The sequence below is a fragment of the Hyaloscypha bicolor genome (genome assembly GCF_002865645.1).
Source record: "Hyaloscypha bicolor E unplaced genomic scaffold K444scaffold_190, whole genome shotgun sequence".
Lineage (NCBI taxonomy): Eukaryota > Fungi > Ascomycota > Leotiomycetes > Helotiales > Hyaloscyphaceae > Hyaloscypha > Hyaloscypha bicolor.
Window position 1 is genome coordinate 314,784 of NW_020194692.1, and position 18,586 is coordinate 333,369.

Here is an 18,586-nt window from a genome sequence, read left to right on the forward strand (position 1 = left end):
CGTTGCCGCAATTGTATCATCAGTCAGAGGGAAAAGACGAAGAGAACAATCCTACAATTCCCCTCTGGTTCATGTGGTACGTACCTTGCCCATTGTTGACCTTTGCCGCGATTAGTCAGGACCTCGCATTTACTTCTAGCCCCTTTCCCCTCTTTTGCCACCAACCTAGAGAAATATAGATTTGCTCCTGAAAAGGGGCCAAGGACTAAGCGAGCCACTCAAAAGGGCGCCGCTGGCAGCCAGCTTAATTAACCGTCTGACAGTTGAAATTATCCAGTAAACGCAGCCTAGGCACATACCAGATGAGAACTCGATGTAACAGCTCGCGTGAAGGGACGAATAAGCATGCAAGAGACGCATACGCTTGTGCGAGGTCTTTCGACCTTCTTTCAACATTTTCATTACGATATGAACATCAACACGTGGCTTCTAGCATCCGAACCAAGCTGAAAAAGTCTCTCCATCTCTCAATCCTAAATGCCATGCTTCTGCAAGAATTCCAGAATCAAACCTGCAAAAGCCCTCTCGTTCGTTTCAATCGCGAAGTGTGGCGCATCGAGAAGATGCACCTCCAACTTCTTCACATCCTTCTTGAACGCCTCAGCACCAGGCGGAACAAAAATCTCGTCGTTTTTCCCCCATACCGCTAGCACTGGGACGTTGCTCGTCCGGAACCACTCTTGGAACTTCGGGTACAAAGGCAAGTTAGTTCCATAATCCCCGAAGAGATCCAGCTGGATGTCTTTATTGCCTGGTCTTTCCATGAGCGCATAGTCCAGATAGTAAGCCTCCGGGGCTACGCTCTCAGGATTCGGTGCTCCGTTGTGGTACTGCCACTTCGTAGCGGCAAACGTCAAGATGCTGTTTCGAAGTACCTCGCGGTCTGAAGTGCTATGCGAGGCCCAATAAACCTTGATGGGGTCCCAGAACGCACCCAGCCCTTCGACGTAGGCATTTCCGTTCTGGGAGATTATGGCTGTGATGGCTTCGGGCCTCTCCAAGGCAAGGCGTAATCCGGCTGGAGCGCCGTAATCGAATATGTAAATGGCGAACTTGCTGATTTTCAGGGCGTCCACGAAAGCACCGACCGTGGTGGCTAGGCTGGCGAAGGTGTATTTGTATTGGCGGATTTCCGGAACGACGGTAAAGCCAAAACCAGGCAGGTCCGGTGCAATGACATAGTAGTTCGAAGCGAGGAGCGGAATGAGATTGCGAAATTGATGAGAAGACGAGGGAAAGCCGTGGAGGAGAAGAATGACGGGCGATGATGGGGATCCAGCAGAGCGGTAGAAGACGTTGACGCCATCAGCTGAGATGTTTGAGATCTTTGTGGTGGCCATTGTTGAAGTAACGTTAAGAGTGGATTATTTTTCAGGGGGGAAATGGTGTTCAGAAAGGAAGGATGTTTGGGGAAGAATGATGTCCGGGGAAGAATGATATAGTTGCCTTGTAAACAAGATAGATAAAACTTCCATCAGAGGGGTCCAACCAACTATTTATCTTCCAAGACGCGTCTTCATTGTAGCTGAACATCTGCTCCAGGATTGGAGTACTCAACGAAACCTGCAAGCGGGTTATTCATCGATGTTCGAGCTTTTCATCCGCTGCTGACCTTTCAGTTTGGCAGGGTTTCTTCATGTCTTCTTCATTCAACGACTGAGAATCTTCATTCAAAAGTACAACCGACTATTGACCATCGTGCCCGGCTCGAAGGGATTGGTAGATGCTACAATGGTCATGCATGAACACATTCCATTTATGGTGTAGCGCTCTGGAACGGGGAAGAAATTCGCGAATGCAGCCAAGATGGATTGCGTGCATAAATCATGACTCCCAACTCTTCCTTCCGAGGCCCCCCCTTCGAAATTCATCGTAGCTTTGTCTTTACGGAGCTGTTGATTCGCCTAAATGTGACCTGGCCAAGGATTTCAGCTGCATATCCTTTACTAAGCCACTCAATTTGCGGCCATCCAAGAGACCATTCGTCGAACTACAGCTCCAAGATTTTGGGCGGCATTGGCCATGGTGAAGATCTGCTTTGCGATGCTTGGTTTTCACGAGTGCTCGACTTTGTTTGACCGAACATTGCGAGGACTTTCTCGCGCGAATGAAAATTGTCCTAGCTCTCGTATCCGGAGCAGTCACTCCGCACACTTGCTCTGGAAAAAGACACATCAAAGTGATAACGTCAAGAAACTATACAATATTGACGATGACAGAAAACAAAATTTCCCAAACGCTTCAATCTTTATCAATTGCAGGCATTGCACATGCGAGGGGAGGTGGCCGCGATTTATTACAGGGGACTGCGGGGGGTGCCGGGTAAATCTAGTTGACAGGGGGCCGAACCCCTCGTCTGCAGACCTCCAACCCACCTGAGGATTCCACTCGCAACGACAGAACAAGATAACTTCACCCGCAACCAGAACTAGGAAAGCTTGACAGCGCAGTTGCGTTATTGAGGCACTCGCGCACACAAAACTACGAACCTTAGACTCAGCAGGACCAAAGCCACCCCAAAACCATGTCCGCAGGCTCCGGTATGTTCCATCCCTCCGAATCTTTCCTCACTGACCACTTCCAAGCTCTATACTCTCCCCCCAACCCTCCCCCTTGAGTCCGCACAAGAATCCAGCTCTACGCCCCGCACACGCCCCAGTGCATACAATCTGCCTTCCATATCGACGATCCGCTCACCCAGGCCCTCTGCCTATACTCACGCTTCATCTCTGCCCTCCAGACCCTCTCTCGTCCAGCCCTCTACCCATTCACCTCTCCGCCTTACGCATCCGCCTGCACAACACAAAATCTCACATAAATTTCTCCATGTCCGTCGTACATTTCATGTTTCAACTCCAGCGAACCGAGCCCTGCATTCCAAATGGCTATTCGAGCTACTCCCTCCCGGACTGTCGATCAACTTTTTGGGAAAAGACATCTGGCGCTTGAAGTTGCGCGCTGGGATAACTTTTGATGCGGATATGTTGTGGTGGTTGAATGTGGATGTGCGTGAAGTTGGAGAGGGTTACTATTATGCTTAAAGATGTTGAGGAGGAAGGGGAAGCGAGGCTGATTGAGTTGGACGGTGTGAGAGATTAGTGGAGGCATATATGATGGGGAAGAAAAGATATTTTTGGCGGATGAGGGGATTTTGACAGGGAATTCTTGGTTGAGTGATCGCTGCCGGAGCTGAAATTCATAAGGGTAAAAGGGAGATCTTTGAATGATGTTTGAACAATTCGGTGAGTGGCCGCAAATGGGCGCGTATGGGTGGCCAGGCTTGAGGGCGACGTTTTTGATGGCTAGACATTGCATCATGTGAGAATTGCTGTTGTGGTATTCCCATGGCCATGGTCTGAAATGATCAAAGGATTCTTGTATGTGGAGTCTCCGGGATACAAGTGCAGACCCAATATGTGTCTCCCCGCTGCCTTACCTCCCAGCGCAACCATTTGTTTTACTTTCCCTTCCACTCTCGAGATACTCTCTCGCAGACATGTCGTTGATCTTTTTTGATTATAGATCGAACTTTCAATCAAAACTTGGTACCCTTTCGATGGTGTACAAATCTAGTAAGCCTAATCAGCGTCACGTGATCACGTGATTTCGTGACAAGTTGTCCACAAACCTGTCGCTCTCAAACCTGGCTCTGTCCGAGATGTTACTCCTGGAGGAACTCCTAGTCTTGCGAGCTGCGCGGGGCAAGACTTCTGGGTGGTGGAACGGAGCTTAACCTAGGTCGCTGAGCCGACGGCATTTGGAGATATTCAATGTCGAAGTGGCGCCATGCTAGTTGTCGTTCAGCCATCCCATTGAATCTTGACATTCAGCGTGGCGCTGCAGCTGAGCGAATGAAGCCCCCCCCTGTTGCCACTCGGCTGGCGATCGTGATAGTATGTAGCCCAGCAACCTCCCACAGCGAACGCATTCTCTGACCCAATATTCTGAGCTTTGGCCATCAAAATGGCTTTCACAACAACCTCTTCCCCAGTCTCCTCGTTCGGCCAGCTCACTACCATCTTCACGCCGCCCGCAACTTGCTTGGACAACTGCTATGGCGGCGGATTGTCGATATTGCAGGCAGAACTGGGTTACGACCAGTTTCATGGGCTATGGCACACCGAGTGTTTCCCTCCAAATCACAACCCCAATAGATCGATCGATCCGGTAGGCTGGTATTCACCTGGCGTCTGCCCATCGGGTTATTCTGCAGCACTGGTTTCTACCACGACAGAGTCAGCCCTGGAATCACAATACAGCTCTGACGGTTTCAGCATCTCGTCCATCGCTGATGAAACAACCGTGTGGTGCTGCCCCGCGTAAGCCTCATACCTTAGAGGTGGGAATAATATTTGAGGCATTGACATTTCCATAGGGGATACAGCATGCCTTGGCCGGGGATTATTGGTTGTTCATCATTGGCTGAAAACATCGTTGTTACGAGTTGTTCTGACAATAGCTATACGAGAACGACGACGCAAAACCCATCACTGGGACCTGTAACTTTTTGGACATGCGAGAGCGACAAAACAATTTCGACTTCGGCATCGGTTCTGCCGGCTTACGCAGATCCAATATATGTGAAATACAGGCCATCTGACCTTCCGGTACTGCAGAAGGTGAGCCCAACCTGGGGTGAATGGGCAAACGCGAAAGCTACGGTCACTGGCGCGACATCATCCTCAGGCGCCCAAACAGGCTCGGCGTCCTCTATCTCATCTGGCGGGCTGTCTCAAGACGCGAAGATTGCGATAGGCGTAACTATTCCCGTCGTAGTTATCTCCCTTGTCTTAGGTGCCTTTGTTGTGATGAGATGGCATCGGAAGGGACCACATTCTTCGCTAGCTCGAGAGCCGGGTCTGGGGGTGGAAAAGCCGGAGCTGGATGGCCAGAGAGTGCCAGGTTCGACGGGAGAAAGAAAAGAATTATCTGGCACACAGGAGAACGTGATAATTCCAACCCATATTCCCGAGCTCCATGGCGAGTCGTATCAACCGCAACCAGTTGAGATCGATGGACTACATTCCAATCTTGTTTCGGAGTTGGACAGAGCGAGATAGGGTAGAATTGACTATGTATATCAGCAGTATGGGTATTATTGAAGTTCCCGTTGCAGTGCATGCATATCCAGAACAACACCCAGAAGAATGACTGGAGTTCAAAAGCACTTCTTTCACTGCGGTCAAACAGCAATTCAACAAGGCTATGGTCGCTGGGGACACATGAAGGACACCACGCTTCCACATATCAAGAGCAAGGCAGGAGATACTGTCGAATTGGCTACGGTTTCAAAGGAGCATTGCTACACACAGCGCATGAAAGGGGGGGTGGGGGCGTGGTTTTCTGTGAAGTGAGAGTTGTACAGTTGAAGGAGGGTGGAATCGTGCTTCTTCTGATGTATATACAATCTAGCTTCTTCACAATTGCTCACAACATGTCTAGCCTCAACTTTGTGCCGTGCCTTCAACCCAAGTGGTGCGGTGCGCCAGTGCGAAAATCAAAAATCAGAAAATCACTTTTCGCTTCTCGGTTTTGTCCGCTAGCCAGGTTTGGGTCTCTGTAACAGTGAGTAGAGTTACGGGCGTAAACCGCAAGTGCGCGGTTGAGCTGTGCAAAACGCGGTTTGAAAATGGCTCGATCGGTAGCAATGATTGAGTAGTATATATATGACCGCCACAAGTGCTCGTGTGAAGTCGTGACGTTCGTCACTTCTCTCACGACAGCCCGCGGCCGGAGTCTAGCAATAACTCCCGAGTACAATTCATCAAACCATTGGACCTTGCGAGTGAAATAAGCAAGATGGAGGGGTTTGTGCGCAAAGTTCGGTCCACAGTTTGGGTATGACCATCTAGTTCGAATAATAGTTTATTGATACAGTATCTGTCCCTCCTAGTACAGACTTAGGATCCTTTTAGTATTATTCTGCTGATCGAAGTCGTCATCCTCGGCGTTTGAAGCACGCAAAAATCTCCTCAGACTGTGATTTCGCAAGCTTCGTCCATGCAACCGCAACCTTCGCCATCTAGGGAAACGAGATGCCCTGTCCCCGGTGTGCTTTCAGTATAGAAAATCTTGTGCTCCCAGCTCTGGACACAGTTATGGTGTGTGTATTTCAGGAATTCGAAGCCGTCGATATGCTTGGCATTGAGGTCGGGGTCTTCAACAATCTCGCATAGCGTCCGTATCTGGGATGAATGCAAAGCCAATGACTGTTCGAAATCGTGTGGCTGGGGAACAATTTTTTGGTTCTGCTTGATGTGCCGCAAGGTGGAAGGAAAATAGATAATCAATATTGGCCCATCCAAATGCAACTTTTATAGCACCGTGCAGTGCTGACAACGTTGCGCTGCTCGGACATGGCAGCGTCCGAGCGAGGTACGGGTTGCAGAATGATCCCGGGAAGAGATCTAATCTGAGGATGTAGTTCGGTTGGTTGCATTCTTGTTGGTGGAAAGGCTGATGCTTTTTGGAGCAGTTTTTGCCTGTTTGGAAAGCAGGGACAGCCGCGTGCTTGGATTAAAGCTCAAGTTGTGGGAAATTTACTACAGCAGAAGCGGATGGAACAGTTTCCACATTCCCGAAGCTCAATCCGTTCCGAATGTGCTTCACCACAATGCGTACACTCAGTCGGCACTCTTGTTGACATAACTCGTGATGTGCTGTTCATATCAAGTTCGTAGTATTGGTTTCTTTCGTGTTGATAACTCTGGAGCTGAGCATAAATGGATGCAAAAAGGAAGTATTGAAGAGAGCGAAATCTGTGAACACGTCTGGGAAGGAAACAGCGCTGAAGAATCGTGCTAGTCAAGCGACGAATCACGTGCAGGTGCTTGCCATAATCTGACTCGCTGTGAAGCACCTTCCGAGAGTGAAGCGTTCATCACCATGTGCGAGGGATGCTCCAAGATTTCAACCACCTCGGTTTCAGGACAGGAAATTCGGGCGACACATAGTAAAGCCCCGCTTCATCGACTTCGTTTGCATGAAATAGGGGCTTTTCTCGCTAAAACTCAGGGGCCTGAATTATGTAAGCTCGTACCGCCACTCGGCCGTCAATATCTTGCCCGCCCCTTATCTTTCCAACTGCAGGCCACGAAAGTTGGACGAATGAGGTCGGGATCTTCGAAGAAACTCAAACGATGACCCTGGAAGCCTGCACCAGGTGCAAGGCCCGTTTTGGCATAGAGAGCTGTGCGAAGGCTGCAGGAGCGCAGGGGGACATTGAAGAGACTCTAGCCAAAACCCTCGCTTGCCCACAACGTCACATTGAAGTCAGAGGACCGCTTCCGTGCTCGCCGAATCCTGTCCGTGCGATGGATGTGCCTGAAATAAACCGCAATGATAGGAGACACGCTGTTCGTGGTGTTGATATGGAAGGAAATGTGATTGGGTTATGCCCTATGGAATCCTTCATATCGTCCCTCCCAAGCTTGCAGCATGCTGCAACTCCTCTTTGTTCAGCCCCAAGTTGGAGCCTCTCGAATCTCGAACAGTGTAAGTATTGACTTTTGGTTCTTGTTCTGTGTTTGACCCAAGTCAAAAGTTGGAACCCCTTCGACAAGCCTGCCGCAATTACATCGCGAATATCAACTTTCTCGCGAAGTAACTATGCTGCTCGTTCTCCTATCTTTGCATCTATATCTCGTATTTCCAGCCATAGCAACATGCTGCTACTACGACGATAGTGTCACACCCGGGGATGTCAGCTGCCGACTTACATGCAATAGCTCGTGCAACTTTGTCGGCTGGATTTGTCTCTTGAATGGGCTCTGCTAAAAACCCAATCCACCACCAACGACCATGATGGCGGAAAATACTACTGCGGCTCCTGAACTGGCACAACTTTCGAGTCTCTAATTTATGCGGCTGTATGTTCAGCGTGTCAAATGATTAGATTAGATTAGATTAGATTAATGGCCCATTAATCTAATCTAATCACGAAACATACTCATTAATCATATTCTATTCATGTATTAATTAGATTAATCATGATTAATCTGATTAATACACACGTGATCTTACACGTGACGGGGCTAGCCGAATCTGGTAGCGCTCCTGTCCGCTCTAGCTCTAGCGCTACACTAATCAGGGGCGGCAATGCTTAGTAAGCGACCCGAAGCTAAATTAAAAAAAGGGGAATTGTCACGATAAGGTGATATTGCAGTGGTGGTAAAGAGCTTGAATTGAGCTGAAGGCTGTATGCCGGGCTAAAAGCACTGGCTACACGCTAAGTCACGTGCAGTGGCACCACGTGACTGGTGCCACGTAACAGGAATATAGGAAAATAAGTAGTTTATTATTGAAAGCTAGTATATAGCTACTATTATATAAGCCCTAGCTTAGTTTAACTAGGGCTACTTGATAGGTGCCTTAGTTATTTAATACTTATTAAGTAAATAGTGATTTACTACAGTCACGTGACAGATTAATTAGATTAATCATGATTAATCTGTTTAATTATTCTAATCTAATCAAAAAAAATCTGAATTACATTAATCATAATCTAATCACCTTAATTGATTAATTAATTGATTAATTTGATCAACGTGATTAATCCTTTGATATACTGTGTATGTTTAAGCTAATTCTTTCGTGTCTCGCCAACCTCGAAATCATGAATGCGACACTCGGTCATATTCAGCTTATCAAGAATCACAGGACGGTAGAATACACCCTTCCTTCCCAAGCGGATAATACTTCCTCCCTTTGAGCTCCACCTCCAATATTCTCTATCAAAATTCGACATCCCTCTCCCAAAATTGAAGAAGCCCCCTCCCACCTCTTCTCCTCGCCAGACATATTCACAACGGTAAGTGACTTTTTCCCACTCCCCACCTTTGTAAATACAAACAACTCTGCCGCCTCGGTTGCATATGATTGATAGACACCATAGACAAAAAGATCTTTATACTCTTTTCTCAACCTCAACATCCTTTTCCAAAAGCCCAACAAACTCAATGAGTTCCCACTCTGCAGCTCCGCATTCTTGGTCTTCCAATCATTATTCACACGCATCCAAGGCGTCACGCCTTCGTCTGTAAATCCCGCGTTTGGCCCCGAGTTCCACTGCATCGGCAACCTGGCGTGATCCCTCGCCGTCTCCCAGAGTTCGTCTATTTCTTTCTTCAGACACGTCGAGTCGTGCTTACACTTTTCTTTCGCCTTCCTGGCCATATTCACAGACCTCACATCCTTGAACTCCTCAACAGGCCATGACCGTGGCGCATTAGCCAGACCGAGTTCCTGCCCTTGATACAGAAACAGTGTCCCCGTCATTGTTGCGAGCAACATCGCAATCATCTTCCCACTCCTCATCTGCTCCTCCGCCGATCCATCCGACCCAAAGCGAGAGATTGAGCGCGGAGCGTCGTGATTCTCCAAGAACAGCGTCACCCAAGCGTCGGTATCGCTGGCAAATGTTTGCCAGCGCGACATCTCCTTCTTGAAAACTGGAGCATTGAACGGCGATCGACTATGTTGGCCCCTCTCTCGTGTTTGCCCAAGAGCCATGAGCGCGTAGTTGAACACCATATTCAACTGTCCAGAACCTGCGGACGCGAACTGCAGCACACCTTCTTCACTAAACGGAAAATGCGAGAGCTCACCCACGGTGAGTGCACCATAGCGATCAAGAATCTCTTTCATTTCCCCCAAATACTCATGGATGCGTGGACCATTATTGTAGAATTCCGACGCTGGCTGGGTCTCCTCCCAGGGCTCAACAATCGGTGCATCAGGAAACTTGATATCCTTCGAATACTTATTCACAGTATCGATCCGGAATCCATCAATACCCCTCTCAAGCCAGAAAATCATAGACGAATTGTAAAGCCCTTTTCTCGTCTCCTCATTCTCCCAATTAAAGTCCGGCATCTCGGGTGCATAGATATGCAGATAATACTCTTCCGTCTTCTCATCCCACGTCCATGCCGGAGCGGTGAAGTGACTGCGCCAGTTATTCGGCGGATGCCGCTTCCCCTCTGCATCCCACCTTGCCGGGCGCCAGAAATACCAGTCGCGTTTGGGATTATCTTTTGAGGACCGAGATTCCTCAAACCATTTGTGCTGGTCTGAAGAATGGTTGATGACGAGATCGAAGATGATTTTCATGCCGCAAGTATGGGTGGCGTGAATTAGAGCCTGTACATCTTCCACGGTTCCGTACGGTCGATGCACGTCCTCATAATCGGAGATGTCGTAGCCCATGTCGACTTGAGGGCTCTGATAGTGCGGACAGATGTGGATTACATCGACACCGAGATCGTGCAGGTAGTCCAGCTTCGAGATGATGCCGGGTACGTCTCCAATGCCGTCGCCATCGGAGTCTTTGAAGGATGCCGGGTAGATTTCATAGATTACGGCTTCTTTCCACCATTTTCTAACTTGGTCTTGGTCGTCCACCCCGAGAGAGATGATCTTCTGATTGATGGAGCCGAGGTCGAGGAAATAGCGCTCAGCGAGAATGAACCCTACCGCAAGCAGGACGACAGCCGCGCCGAGTGTAGTCAAGCTTCGAATCTTGCGCATTGTTTCCGTTCTTGGGCGTCTTCACCTAACTGTCTCATTCTGGCACCATAGTGGAAGGATGGTTGAGTTCGCAACTGAAGATGAGTTCTATGTGCTCGTCTTCTGTGGCTGCATGTGATCAGCTGAGACATTGGGCGAATCACTACGAGTACTCTCGTACTGGATTCGCTTAAATGTAAAATCCCCGATTTGCACGTCACACAATGCTCAGTAGCAATATCAGACTCTCTCGTTTCCGCCCTTTCCTTTATAAGTTCTTAGTAACGCCTTCGAAATAAAGAAATAATCGCTCAAATTAATCACAAAATATAGAAGCTTTGGCTCCTTTAAATCTATATTATTTAGGTTCTATTTAGGTGTGCGATTTGACAGGGCTATGAAGTAGAGTCGTCTGGCGCGATCTTCCCGATTTTGGTATTCTCGCCAAATATTCACTGATACACGTTATTACAAGAGCTTGTATCTTTGGAGGCCTTCGGGCTAGGTCTTAACTAGCTCAGGGGTAGCTTTGGGGTGCTCAGCAACATCCCCGCCTTATGGCGAGGGAATATTAGGAATGGCAGAACTCCACAAACCCAAGTTGCGATACCGATATGTGCGGCATAAAAATCTGCTTGGGTATGTACTTGTATTATAGTAAGTCTTACACCGTAGTTATCCTTTAGTGGATTCATTTGACTACTAATCTCTCCACCGCCAGCTATTGTCCCAGAGAGATTCTTTACCGCGACCTCCCAACCTCGCTGGACTCATCCACAAGCCAGCTCATTTAGTAAGAAGATATGATTTTGTAAGCCCAATCTGAGACCCGTCTTATTTTCTCCAATCTGTATTTATTCTCAATATAACCTGTTTATGGATAGGGGGCGCAAGCCCGTACTGGCAGGCAAAGGAATCCTGGATACAGGCCGCAGGCAGGGTCCGCAGCCCACCCCCTGCCAGCAAAAATAGAGTTTATCTGTAATAGTGCGTGTCAGATACCGGGGATATGTTGGGCTGCCATAACTTTTGCTTTTGTAGAAGATTTTGTTCCACCACCAGATTATGCTATTACCGCGGCCGCAATTGAAGTTGGGGATGCCTGTACAATTTCCTTGATCACTAAGGATGTCGTCGAAGATAGTACAGCCGCTGTTCATGAACTGAATCTCTTTAGTGTTGAAGTCTGGGTCGGGAACGGCAGCTTCCTTCTTGTTCTCGGCTCCGATTTGAGCCTGACTGGTGCTGAAGGTTCTCCGTATATAGAGGTTGCATTGAATATAGCAAGCACTCTTGACTTGAGTTTTCCTAGTTCTGTTGGAGTGCTAGTCGCCATTGCGGTGACTATCGGTAATATTCTCCCTATAACTTGTACGTACTGTGGCACAATGGTTGTGCGGATGCAGGTTTGGTTGTCTGGGCACAAAGCAGAGCCTATCGTCTTGTAAGAGGACCAGTGCGGGGCGGACGGCACACATAGTTTCTGTGTTTCGCAGGCTGAGTGCTCTCCGCTGCCGTTACACGCCTCAGAAGTTGTATACTACGCACAACATGAGCTGCTGTACGGTGATCCAGTTGGCTGGCTTGTCAGCGTTAGCGATGTGGGCAAGACGAGCGATAGGGAGATGTTACTTCCATAGCAAGGATAAGGGATATAAACCCTCCATCTGGTGCTGCAGTTGTTGTGGGCACACACCGCCATCAGGAAGAGTATACGCCTACCCGCCAATTACGGTAGAGTAAGCTCGAAGCGGGTCGTCTGATTGCTCCTCATCCGTCCCGACGCTAACATTGAGAAGGCAGTGGCGCCAGCAGCCGTGGGTATTGCGGACTCGTTGGAGTAGAAGCCTGTTACAACTCGCGGGCGTGTTGTCTTGTAGGAAGTGTTGCTACAGGTGACATAGAAGTCGGTTGCGGTCGTAGTTGGGCACGCACCGCCAACCTAGTTATTGCCCTGTACACACAGTCTCCAGCATCTCGACTTCCTGTTCAGTTTTAACTTGGGACTTAGTCAAAGAAGTACTACAATCTTGGAGGTTCCAAGCAGTGGCAGTAGCAGATAACGCAAAAGACATTGCAAAGAATGTCAAAAAGAGCCGCAGTCCTGGGTTATACACTCGAAACAAAAGACTAAAATTCAAATGCCTCGATAGAAACTTTCACCATAAAATTTATATTAAAACTAACTCCGCCTCACTGATTGAGAAATAAATAAGAAGGAAGGCGAAATAGTAGATGGCAGAAATTAATCCCCTCAGGGCAGGGTAGCCGCCTAAATTCTATGCCTTGTCTTCGTTCACCTTTGATTCTATTGAGAATAAACCAACAGTGCATTCGAACCCCCACAGTACTCCGTCATGTTCCCACTACAAAAGTTCTCTTGACAGGTTGAGAGAGATATCGGTGAGCTTGTTGAAGCTATTGCATTCCCGCAATAACATTCCCTCCCAAACTCAACTCCAGCATACAAAAAGCCCCGAGCGCTACACGAACTGACGCACATCTCGACTGTCATAGCGTTTGTGGCTATGACATAGCTGTTAAAAGCTCTGGCTGCTACGTTATCGTTATAGCAAGCCTTCATTTGGTACGTGCTCACACTTGAAACAACTTGAGGCATCACATACGCAGTATTGTTGTACACTGATAGTCTTGAAGAACCCCCACACTGTTGGGCGCTATTTCCCCCACATGCCATGGTGCATCCAGTTTGCCCCAGCGTGTGTCCTGATGAGAACGAGAACCCGCAGAAGCATTGCGTTCCATACTCGACGCCTGCCAGTGGAAAGTTGTTCGTTTGACAGTAGGATTGACACAAAGTGACGGTCATGGTTGAAACCGTAGTGCTCGCGTTGGTGAGCGCTCGGTTGCCAGTATTGTCGTTCGCGCAGCCGATGTATCCCCAACCAGGTAGGAGCGTTGGTGACAGAGTGGAACTGCTGCTGGATGAAGTTGTGGCAGTTATGACACTGGTACTTAGTGTGCTCGACACGGATGTTTGTCTGGATGATGAAGACGAGCTTGAACTCGAGGAGACTGATCCAAGAAGTGACGTGCTACTACTTGTCGTGGTCGTGAGAGCTGTGCTACTACTTGAGGGGGATTCAGTGTTCGTGCTTGACACCGAGGTCCCTCTGGATGATGAAGATGAACTGGAGCTCGAGACTGATCCAGGAAGTGTGGTGCTACTGCTTGTCGTAATCGGGAGGGTTGTGCTGCTCATGCTCGATGAGAGCGAGGAAGAGCTCGTGGTCGAGAGTGTTCCGCTGCTAGTGCTGGATGAGGATGATTGAGATGAACTCGAGCTTGACGAACTATGTGTCGAGGATGTTGCTGTAAAAGAGGTGGAAGTACTAGATATACTAGATGTTGAGAGGGACCCACTGCTCGTGCTTGTTGAATGAGAGGAAGAACTCGTAGTTGACAACAATTGAGTACTTGTGCTGGAAGAAGGCAAAAATGATGAAGTGAGGGAAGTTATGGAGCTCGTGACCGATGATGAAATGGTCGAGAGCGACGTTGACAGAATTGTGCTGGAGCTCCCTAGAACGCTTGATGATGAAGGTAGCACAACCAGTCTGGCTCCCCAAACACCAGAGTTGCTGTTTCCAGTTCCAATTGCTTTGTGCATATAGCACGGATTTGACGGTCCAGGAGGCAACCAACTGAAAGCTACGCAGTTAGCGGCGTAGGCGCATAGTTCAGCGCATTGGGCGTAAGAGCCAACGTAAGACATCCCCAAGTCGTTCCCTGGACGGTCAAGAAAACACTCCAGGAAAAAGGTGTCCCCGTTCGTGGCTGTGTATATTGTTGCGTTTGAAGCTGGACAGGTGATAGCAACGGTCGGAGTGGGAGCTGGTACTGAGCTGGTCTGGGTTATTTGGGTCGAAGAGCCGGTCTGGGTGAAGGACGAGCTTGTTTGAGTCGACTGTGTTGACTGGCTTTGCTGGCTTACCGAGGAGCCAACTGTGGTGCTGCTGGATGTTGAAGATATGAGCTGGTATAAAGAGAGACCACTGGGGCCACCGCAAGTTTCTGATGCATTTCCATTACACGCCATGTTGCAACGTCCATCAGTTGCTAGAGTGGAACCAGCCACAAGGGTATTTCCACAATAACATTCCGCAGAGTATTCAACTCCAAAAAAGGTATACCCAGCACAAAACGACGAACAGCTCTCTACTGTCATTGTGCTGCTTTGTGTGCTCTTCGTGGACAATGTTCGTTGGGCAACTGAATCTGTCTGGCAGCCGACGTACATATATGCTCCCACCGTGGGAAGTGACCCCAGAGTTGAGATTTTGGTCGAGGATAAAGTTGTAGCGGTTGGTGAAGTTGTCACAACTGATGAATTATAGCTACTCAGGACGTACACTGAGATCCGGCTAGAGCCTCCACACATCTCAGAAGTCGACCCGGCACAAAGCATATTGCTGTAGATGGGTTAGTAATGGTTTGTCTTAAAGGCCATTCAAGTTATGCTTCGAGAGTACATCTTCAAGAGAACCCCCAAAAGCAAGGGTAAAATAAGACATACCAGGTTGTGGAGACAGCCGCTGTTGCAGAGCTTCCCAGTGAGTTTCCGCAATAACATTCAGTACCATATTCGGTCCCAAAGTAGTTGTAACCGCTGCAAGCTGCAGCACAACTCTCAAGTGTGTTGGTGGATGTAGCTCCGGGAATCTTGCCGGAAAGTGCTCTTGATCCTGTGTTGTCGGTAAAGCATCCGAGGTACTTGTAAGGGCCAACAGTTGGTAGAGAAGAGGGTGCGCTGATAGCCAGAGTACCATTCTGCGGGAAGTACTTCGTGGTGTCATAAAAGAGATATATATAGCCTCCTATTCCACCACAAATTTGAGTGCGGTCTCCAGGACAGAAATAAGTTGAACACAACGAATCTGCGACTTTCAAGCTAGGAGAGGGTATGTTAGATCCAACATAACATTCGGTGTTATATTCGGTTCCAGCAAAAGGCATACCAGCCGCCAGAGCTTGCTGCTGGCAAAGGCCATTCGTATTATTGACGTTGTTGTATTGGGTGGGTTCGATGCGACTGGCCACACTATCCTGAAAGCAGCCCAAGTACTGGAATTGGGACTTCCCGCTAATCAGAGGCCCCACTTGCGGAGCTGCCAATGTGGCAGTGAAATTGAGGGTATGAACTCCAAAGGTTAAATCGTTCGTATTAAGCGTCCAAGCACCGGAGTAGATGATTGGGTCGGCATTCAAGACTGATACCCCGGGAGAGAACAATATTGCGGCTGTCGCAGTATCACCAGGAGAAATAAACAATCCTTCAGAAAGGTCGGTATTGGGATTCTCTGCTCCAAGAACAGAGCCCTCAAGAGGTTTGGATTTCGTAATTTCCAGGTCAGAACCCCCCTCGTTTGTGAAACTGATGGTCACGCTCAATTGGCCGATGCCGACTGAAGTCCCTAAGTCGACCTGATTGGTACAGCCATCGGCAGGGACAACACAGTCTGGAATGGTGATCCACCCTCCTTCACTCGTGGACTGCTGGAGAAGAGCAATGGGAGAAGAGTCTGCCGATGCCACGAGCGTCGTGTACACCATGCCTCCGTTGGTATATATTTGGAGAAGGGAGAAGTAATTTCCAATGGCTGAAGCGTTGAAAAGTACATTGACAGTGACAGACGTGCCGTTGCGAATAACGCTTCCCACAGCTGGGAGATCGTTGGAGGTAAAGACGCCATTCTTGTCCAAGACAGAGTTGCCATTTGCCGAACCACCCACCGTGACATTGGTGTTTGCGACAGTGGGGATGATGTTGTCTGTAAAGGCATATCCGAGGATTACGAGGTCAGATTGTCCGATGTCCTGGATAACAAAGGTACTGGCGGAACCTGTCTCGGCTGCCGCGGATCCAATAACCAGAGGAGCGAAGTCAACTTGCAGTGGTATCAAAGATGCATACGGGTTCGCACTAACACTTTTCCCGGTCACTGAGATAGGTTGCTGCGTAGAAAATCCTGTCACTCCGTTGGCAGTGCGAAGGGTTATAGACGTTGACTGGACTCCAGGAGCTACGGCTGCCGTAAGGTTGAAAGTGATAGGAAATGAAAAGATTGCACCAGTGCTCAGGCTCCCTCGCGGTAAGCTGGAGTTTGACACCTGGTAAGTTGACATGTAGGGAGCTGTGATGTTGATGCTGGTAATCGGAATATTTGCAGTGCACGTCAAATTCAGCGTCTTCGTTGATCCAATAGCGATGGAGCCAAAGTTGAGGGGATCGTTGCAAGTCAACGGCGATTTGACAGGGGATCCGTAGCCAACCACAGTACCGGCAGTGGTAATGAGATAGTAGCGGCCATCTCCGAAAACCACACGTTGATATTTTGCAACAGAAGAGGCAGAGTTCAGTGGTATTCTCGTCATTTGCCCATTGACAGGGACCGCATTATACGCTCGAACCCCAGCATCAGGATCCAAAGACCACAGGATCGCAGTACCTTGCTGGCCCTTGTAAGATGTAATAGTTGGCGGACCAACGCCAGCACGACCAGTGACGATATCACCTGTTTGAGCAACTAAGGTGAAAGCAGGGCGTCCACTCGAGTCAAAGCCCAACGCGTAAACGTAAGTCGGAGATCCAACGGGGGTCATGTAGAGATAACCGCCTTCCAGAGGATACGACCCTGGATTGCCGAACACCGGCGAACCGCTTGGAGGGGTAATGGTCTGAATGATTGCATCGCCACCAGCAGATCCAAGTTTGTATCCGCCAAGATTGTCGGCATTTGTGATGTAGCAGTTTCCATTCTTTCCACACCCAACGATCAGGCGAGCCACTCCGCCACCACTAAATGTACCCGGATCTGGAAGCATGACCCCCCCTGAGCCAAGATCGCGATCAGCAGCGTCCATTGCTTGATACTGGTAGGTCTCAAAGTAGTCTTGTTGAGTAAGAGCCCCTGTTGTTTTGTTGACGGCAAGGTTGACAAACGCCTCAGAGAGTGTATCTAGATGAAGATGCCCTGAAGCAGGAAGAAGTCCATTATTTGAAACCTTGTACGCATTTCCAGTTGAAAAGAAGATGCGACCCGAGTTGTCTGATACGATCGGCATGCCGGACATCCAGACTCCGCACCCTCCTCCCCCACCATTCCAGGTTCCATCCTGGGGAGCTGCGGTGGGTCCAGCACTGGTAGAGTAGCCAGTAAGATATTTCCCTTGGGTACTCATACCGACGATCCAGCCAGTGTAATTATACTGGTCACAGTGGCCACCAAAACCTGCAAAGACAACTCCGTTGACCAAATTCAAAGAGGCTCTTTGATGCACGGTACCTCCAGTAAAATATCGAGTATGATCATTGTCGGCTATTCAAAGTTAGAGAAAACATCATTCAAGCTATAATACTATTTAAATCTTACCTGTTTCGCCTTGGATGTTGACAGGGAATCCGGGCTTTTCTTTCAGCGTAGCGGCATCAATTGCATGAAAATAAAATGCCCCGTTCTGATATCCTCTCAAGCCCGGCGCCAAATAACTTTTAGCCCAAAAGTATATTGTATCCGTTGATGGATCAATCACTGGTGTCCCCGTAATCCCAATTGTTCCACTGATGTCGTTGCAGGAACCTAAATCAGCAACGTTGAATGGGGCTTCTCCGTCTAACGACAAATCCCGACTGGTAACCAGGGTTCCATTCACGGCATCGAGGGAAAATATTCGATTCTGCTCGGAAAAAACAAGTACCACCTGGCGGTTGGTGCTGCTTGGAGTATAGACCAAAGGCTTTGCGTAAAACTGCTCTAGCTGGCCGTATGGATTTGAAGGAAGATTGAATTGCCATATCTGACCGAAAGACCCACCACCAACAACCGCGGGGTCCATATTATGATTTGGGAGATAGCCTGTCTGAGAAGAATCTGTTACAAATTCAATTAGTTTGTGTTCGTACAGAGTACCAAGTATCTATCCTTACCGGCGTCCATAATTGAGTCTGTTGGATCATATCCTTGAACTGATAAACAGAAACTGAGGCCCAATAGGCCCTTAAGGGCTATTGAGACCCTCATTTTGCCGTTCCACGAAGAGTCTTTATTATGCAAGTAAA

General features: G+C 48.6%; 5 protein-coding genes across 5 annotated transcripts; 2 read left to right on the top strand and 3 right to left on the bottom strand.

The window, feature by feature from the left end:
• Positions 1 to 324: 324 nt before the first annotated feature.
• K444DRAFT_291370 (alpha/beta-hydrolase) lies at positions 325 to 1,705 on the bottom strand. The gene is made up of 2 exons (XM_024871663.1): positions 1,613 to 1,705; positions 325 to 1,563 (listed from the first exon to the last, which is right to left on the bottom strand). The coding sequence occupies exon 2, from the start codon at positions 1,338 to 1,340 to the stop codon at positions 474 to 476; it is 867 nt and encodes a 288-aa protein (XP_024726505.1). The 5' UTR covers positions 1,341 to 1,563; positions 1,613 to 1,705; the 3' UTR covers positions 325 to 473.
• A 2,258-nt stretch (positions 1,706 to 3,963) lies between these two features.
• Positions 3,964 to 5,060, top strand: K444DRAFT_638635 (uncharacterized protein; the record flags this gene model as incomplete). Its single annotated transcript, XM_024884286.1, has 2 exons — positions 3,964 to 4,319; positions 4,376 to 5,060. The coding sequence occupies 2 exons, from the start codon at positions 3,964 to 3,966 to the stop codon at positions 5,058 to 5,060; spliced, it is 1,041 nt and encodes a 346-aa protein (XP_024726506.1).
• A 3,485-nt stretch (positions 5,061 to 8,545) lies between these two features.
• K444DRAFT_622681 (glycoside hydrolase family 13 protein) lies at positions 8,546 to 10,614 on the bottom strand. Its single transcript, XM_024882146.1, has one exon. The coding sequence runs from the start codon at positions 10,525 to 10,527 to the stop codon at positions 8,653 to 8,655; it is 1,875 nt and encodes a 624-aa protein (XP_024726507.1). The 5' UTR covers positions 10,528 to 10,614; the 3' UTR covers positions 8,546 to 8,652.
• Positions 10,615 to 11,120: 506 nt separating this feature from the next.
• Positions 11,121 to 12,146, top strand: K444DRAFT_638638 (uncharacterized protein; the record flags this gene model as incomplete). The annotated part of the gene is made up of 4 exons (XM_024884287.1): positions 11,121 to 11,163; positions 11,244 to 11,317; positions 11,391 to 11,877; positions 12,082 to 12,146. 4 exons carry the CDS (start codon positions 11,121 to 11,123, stop codon positions 12,144 to 12,146), a joined length of 669 nt encoding a protein of 222 aa, XP_024726508.1.
• A 668-nt stretch (positions 12,147 to 12,814) lies between these two features.
• Positions 12,815 to 18,548, bottom strand: K444DRAFT_605090 (WSC-domain-containing protein; the record flags this gene model as incomplete). Its single annotated transcript, XM_024878841.1, has 5 exons — positions 12,815 to 14,939; positions 15,044 to 17,651; positions 17,706 to 17,846; positions 17,901 to 18,398; positions 18,431 to 18,548. 5 exons carry the CDS (start codon positions 18,546 to 18,548, stop codon positions 12,815 to 12,817), a joined length of 5,490 nt encoding a protein of 1,829 aa, XP_024726509.1.
• Between the last annotated feature and the right edge of the window lie 38 nt (positions 18,549 to 18,586).

Excerpts from the sequence above, each read along its gene's own strand:
- K444DRAFT_291370 (XM_024871663.1), bottom strand. The coding sequence starts at position 1,340 with ATGGCCACCACAAAGATCTCAAACATCTCAGCTGATGGCGTCAACGTC.
- K444DRAFT_622681 (XM_024882146.1), bottom strand. The coding sequence starts at position 10,527 with ATGCGCAAGATTCGAAGCTTGACTACACTCGGCGCGGCTGTCGTCCTG.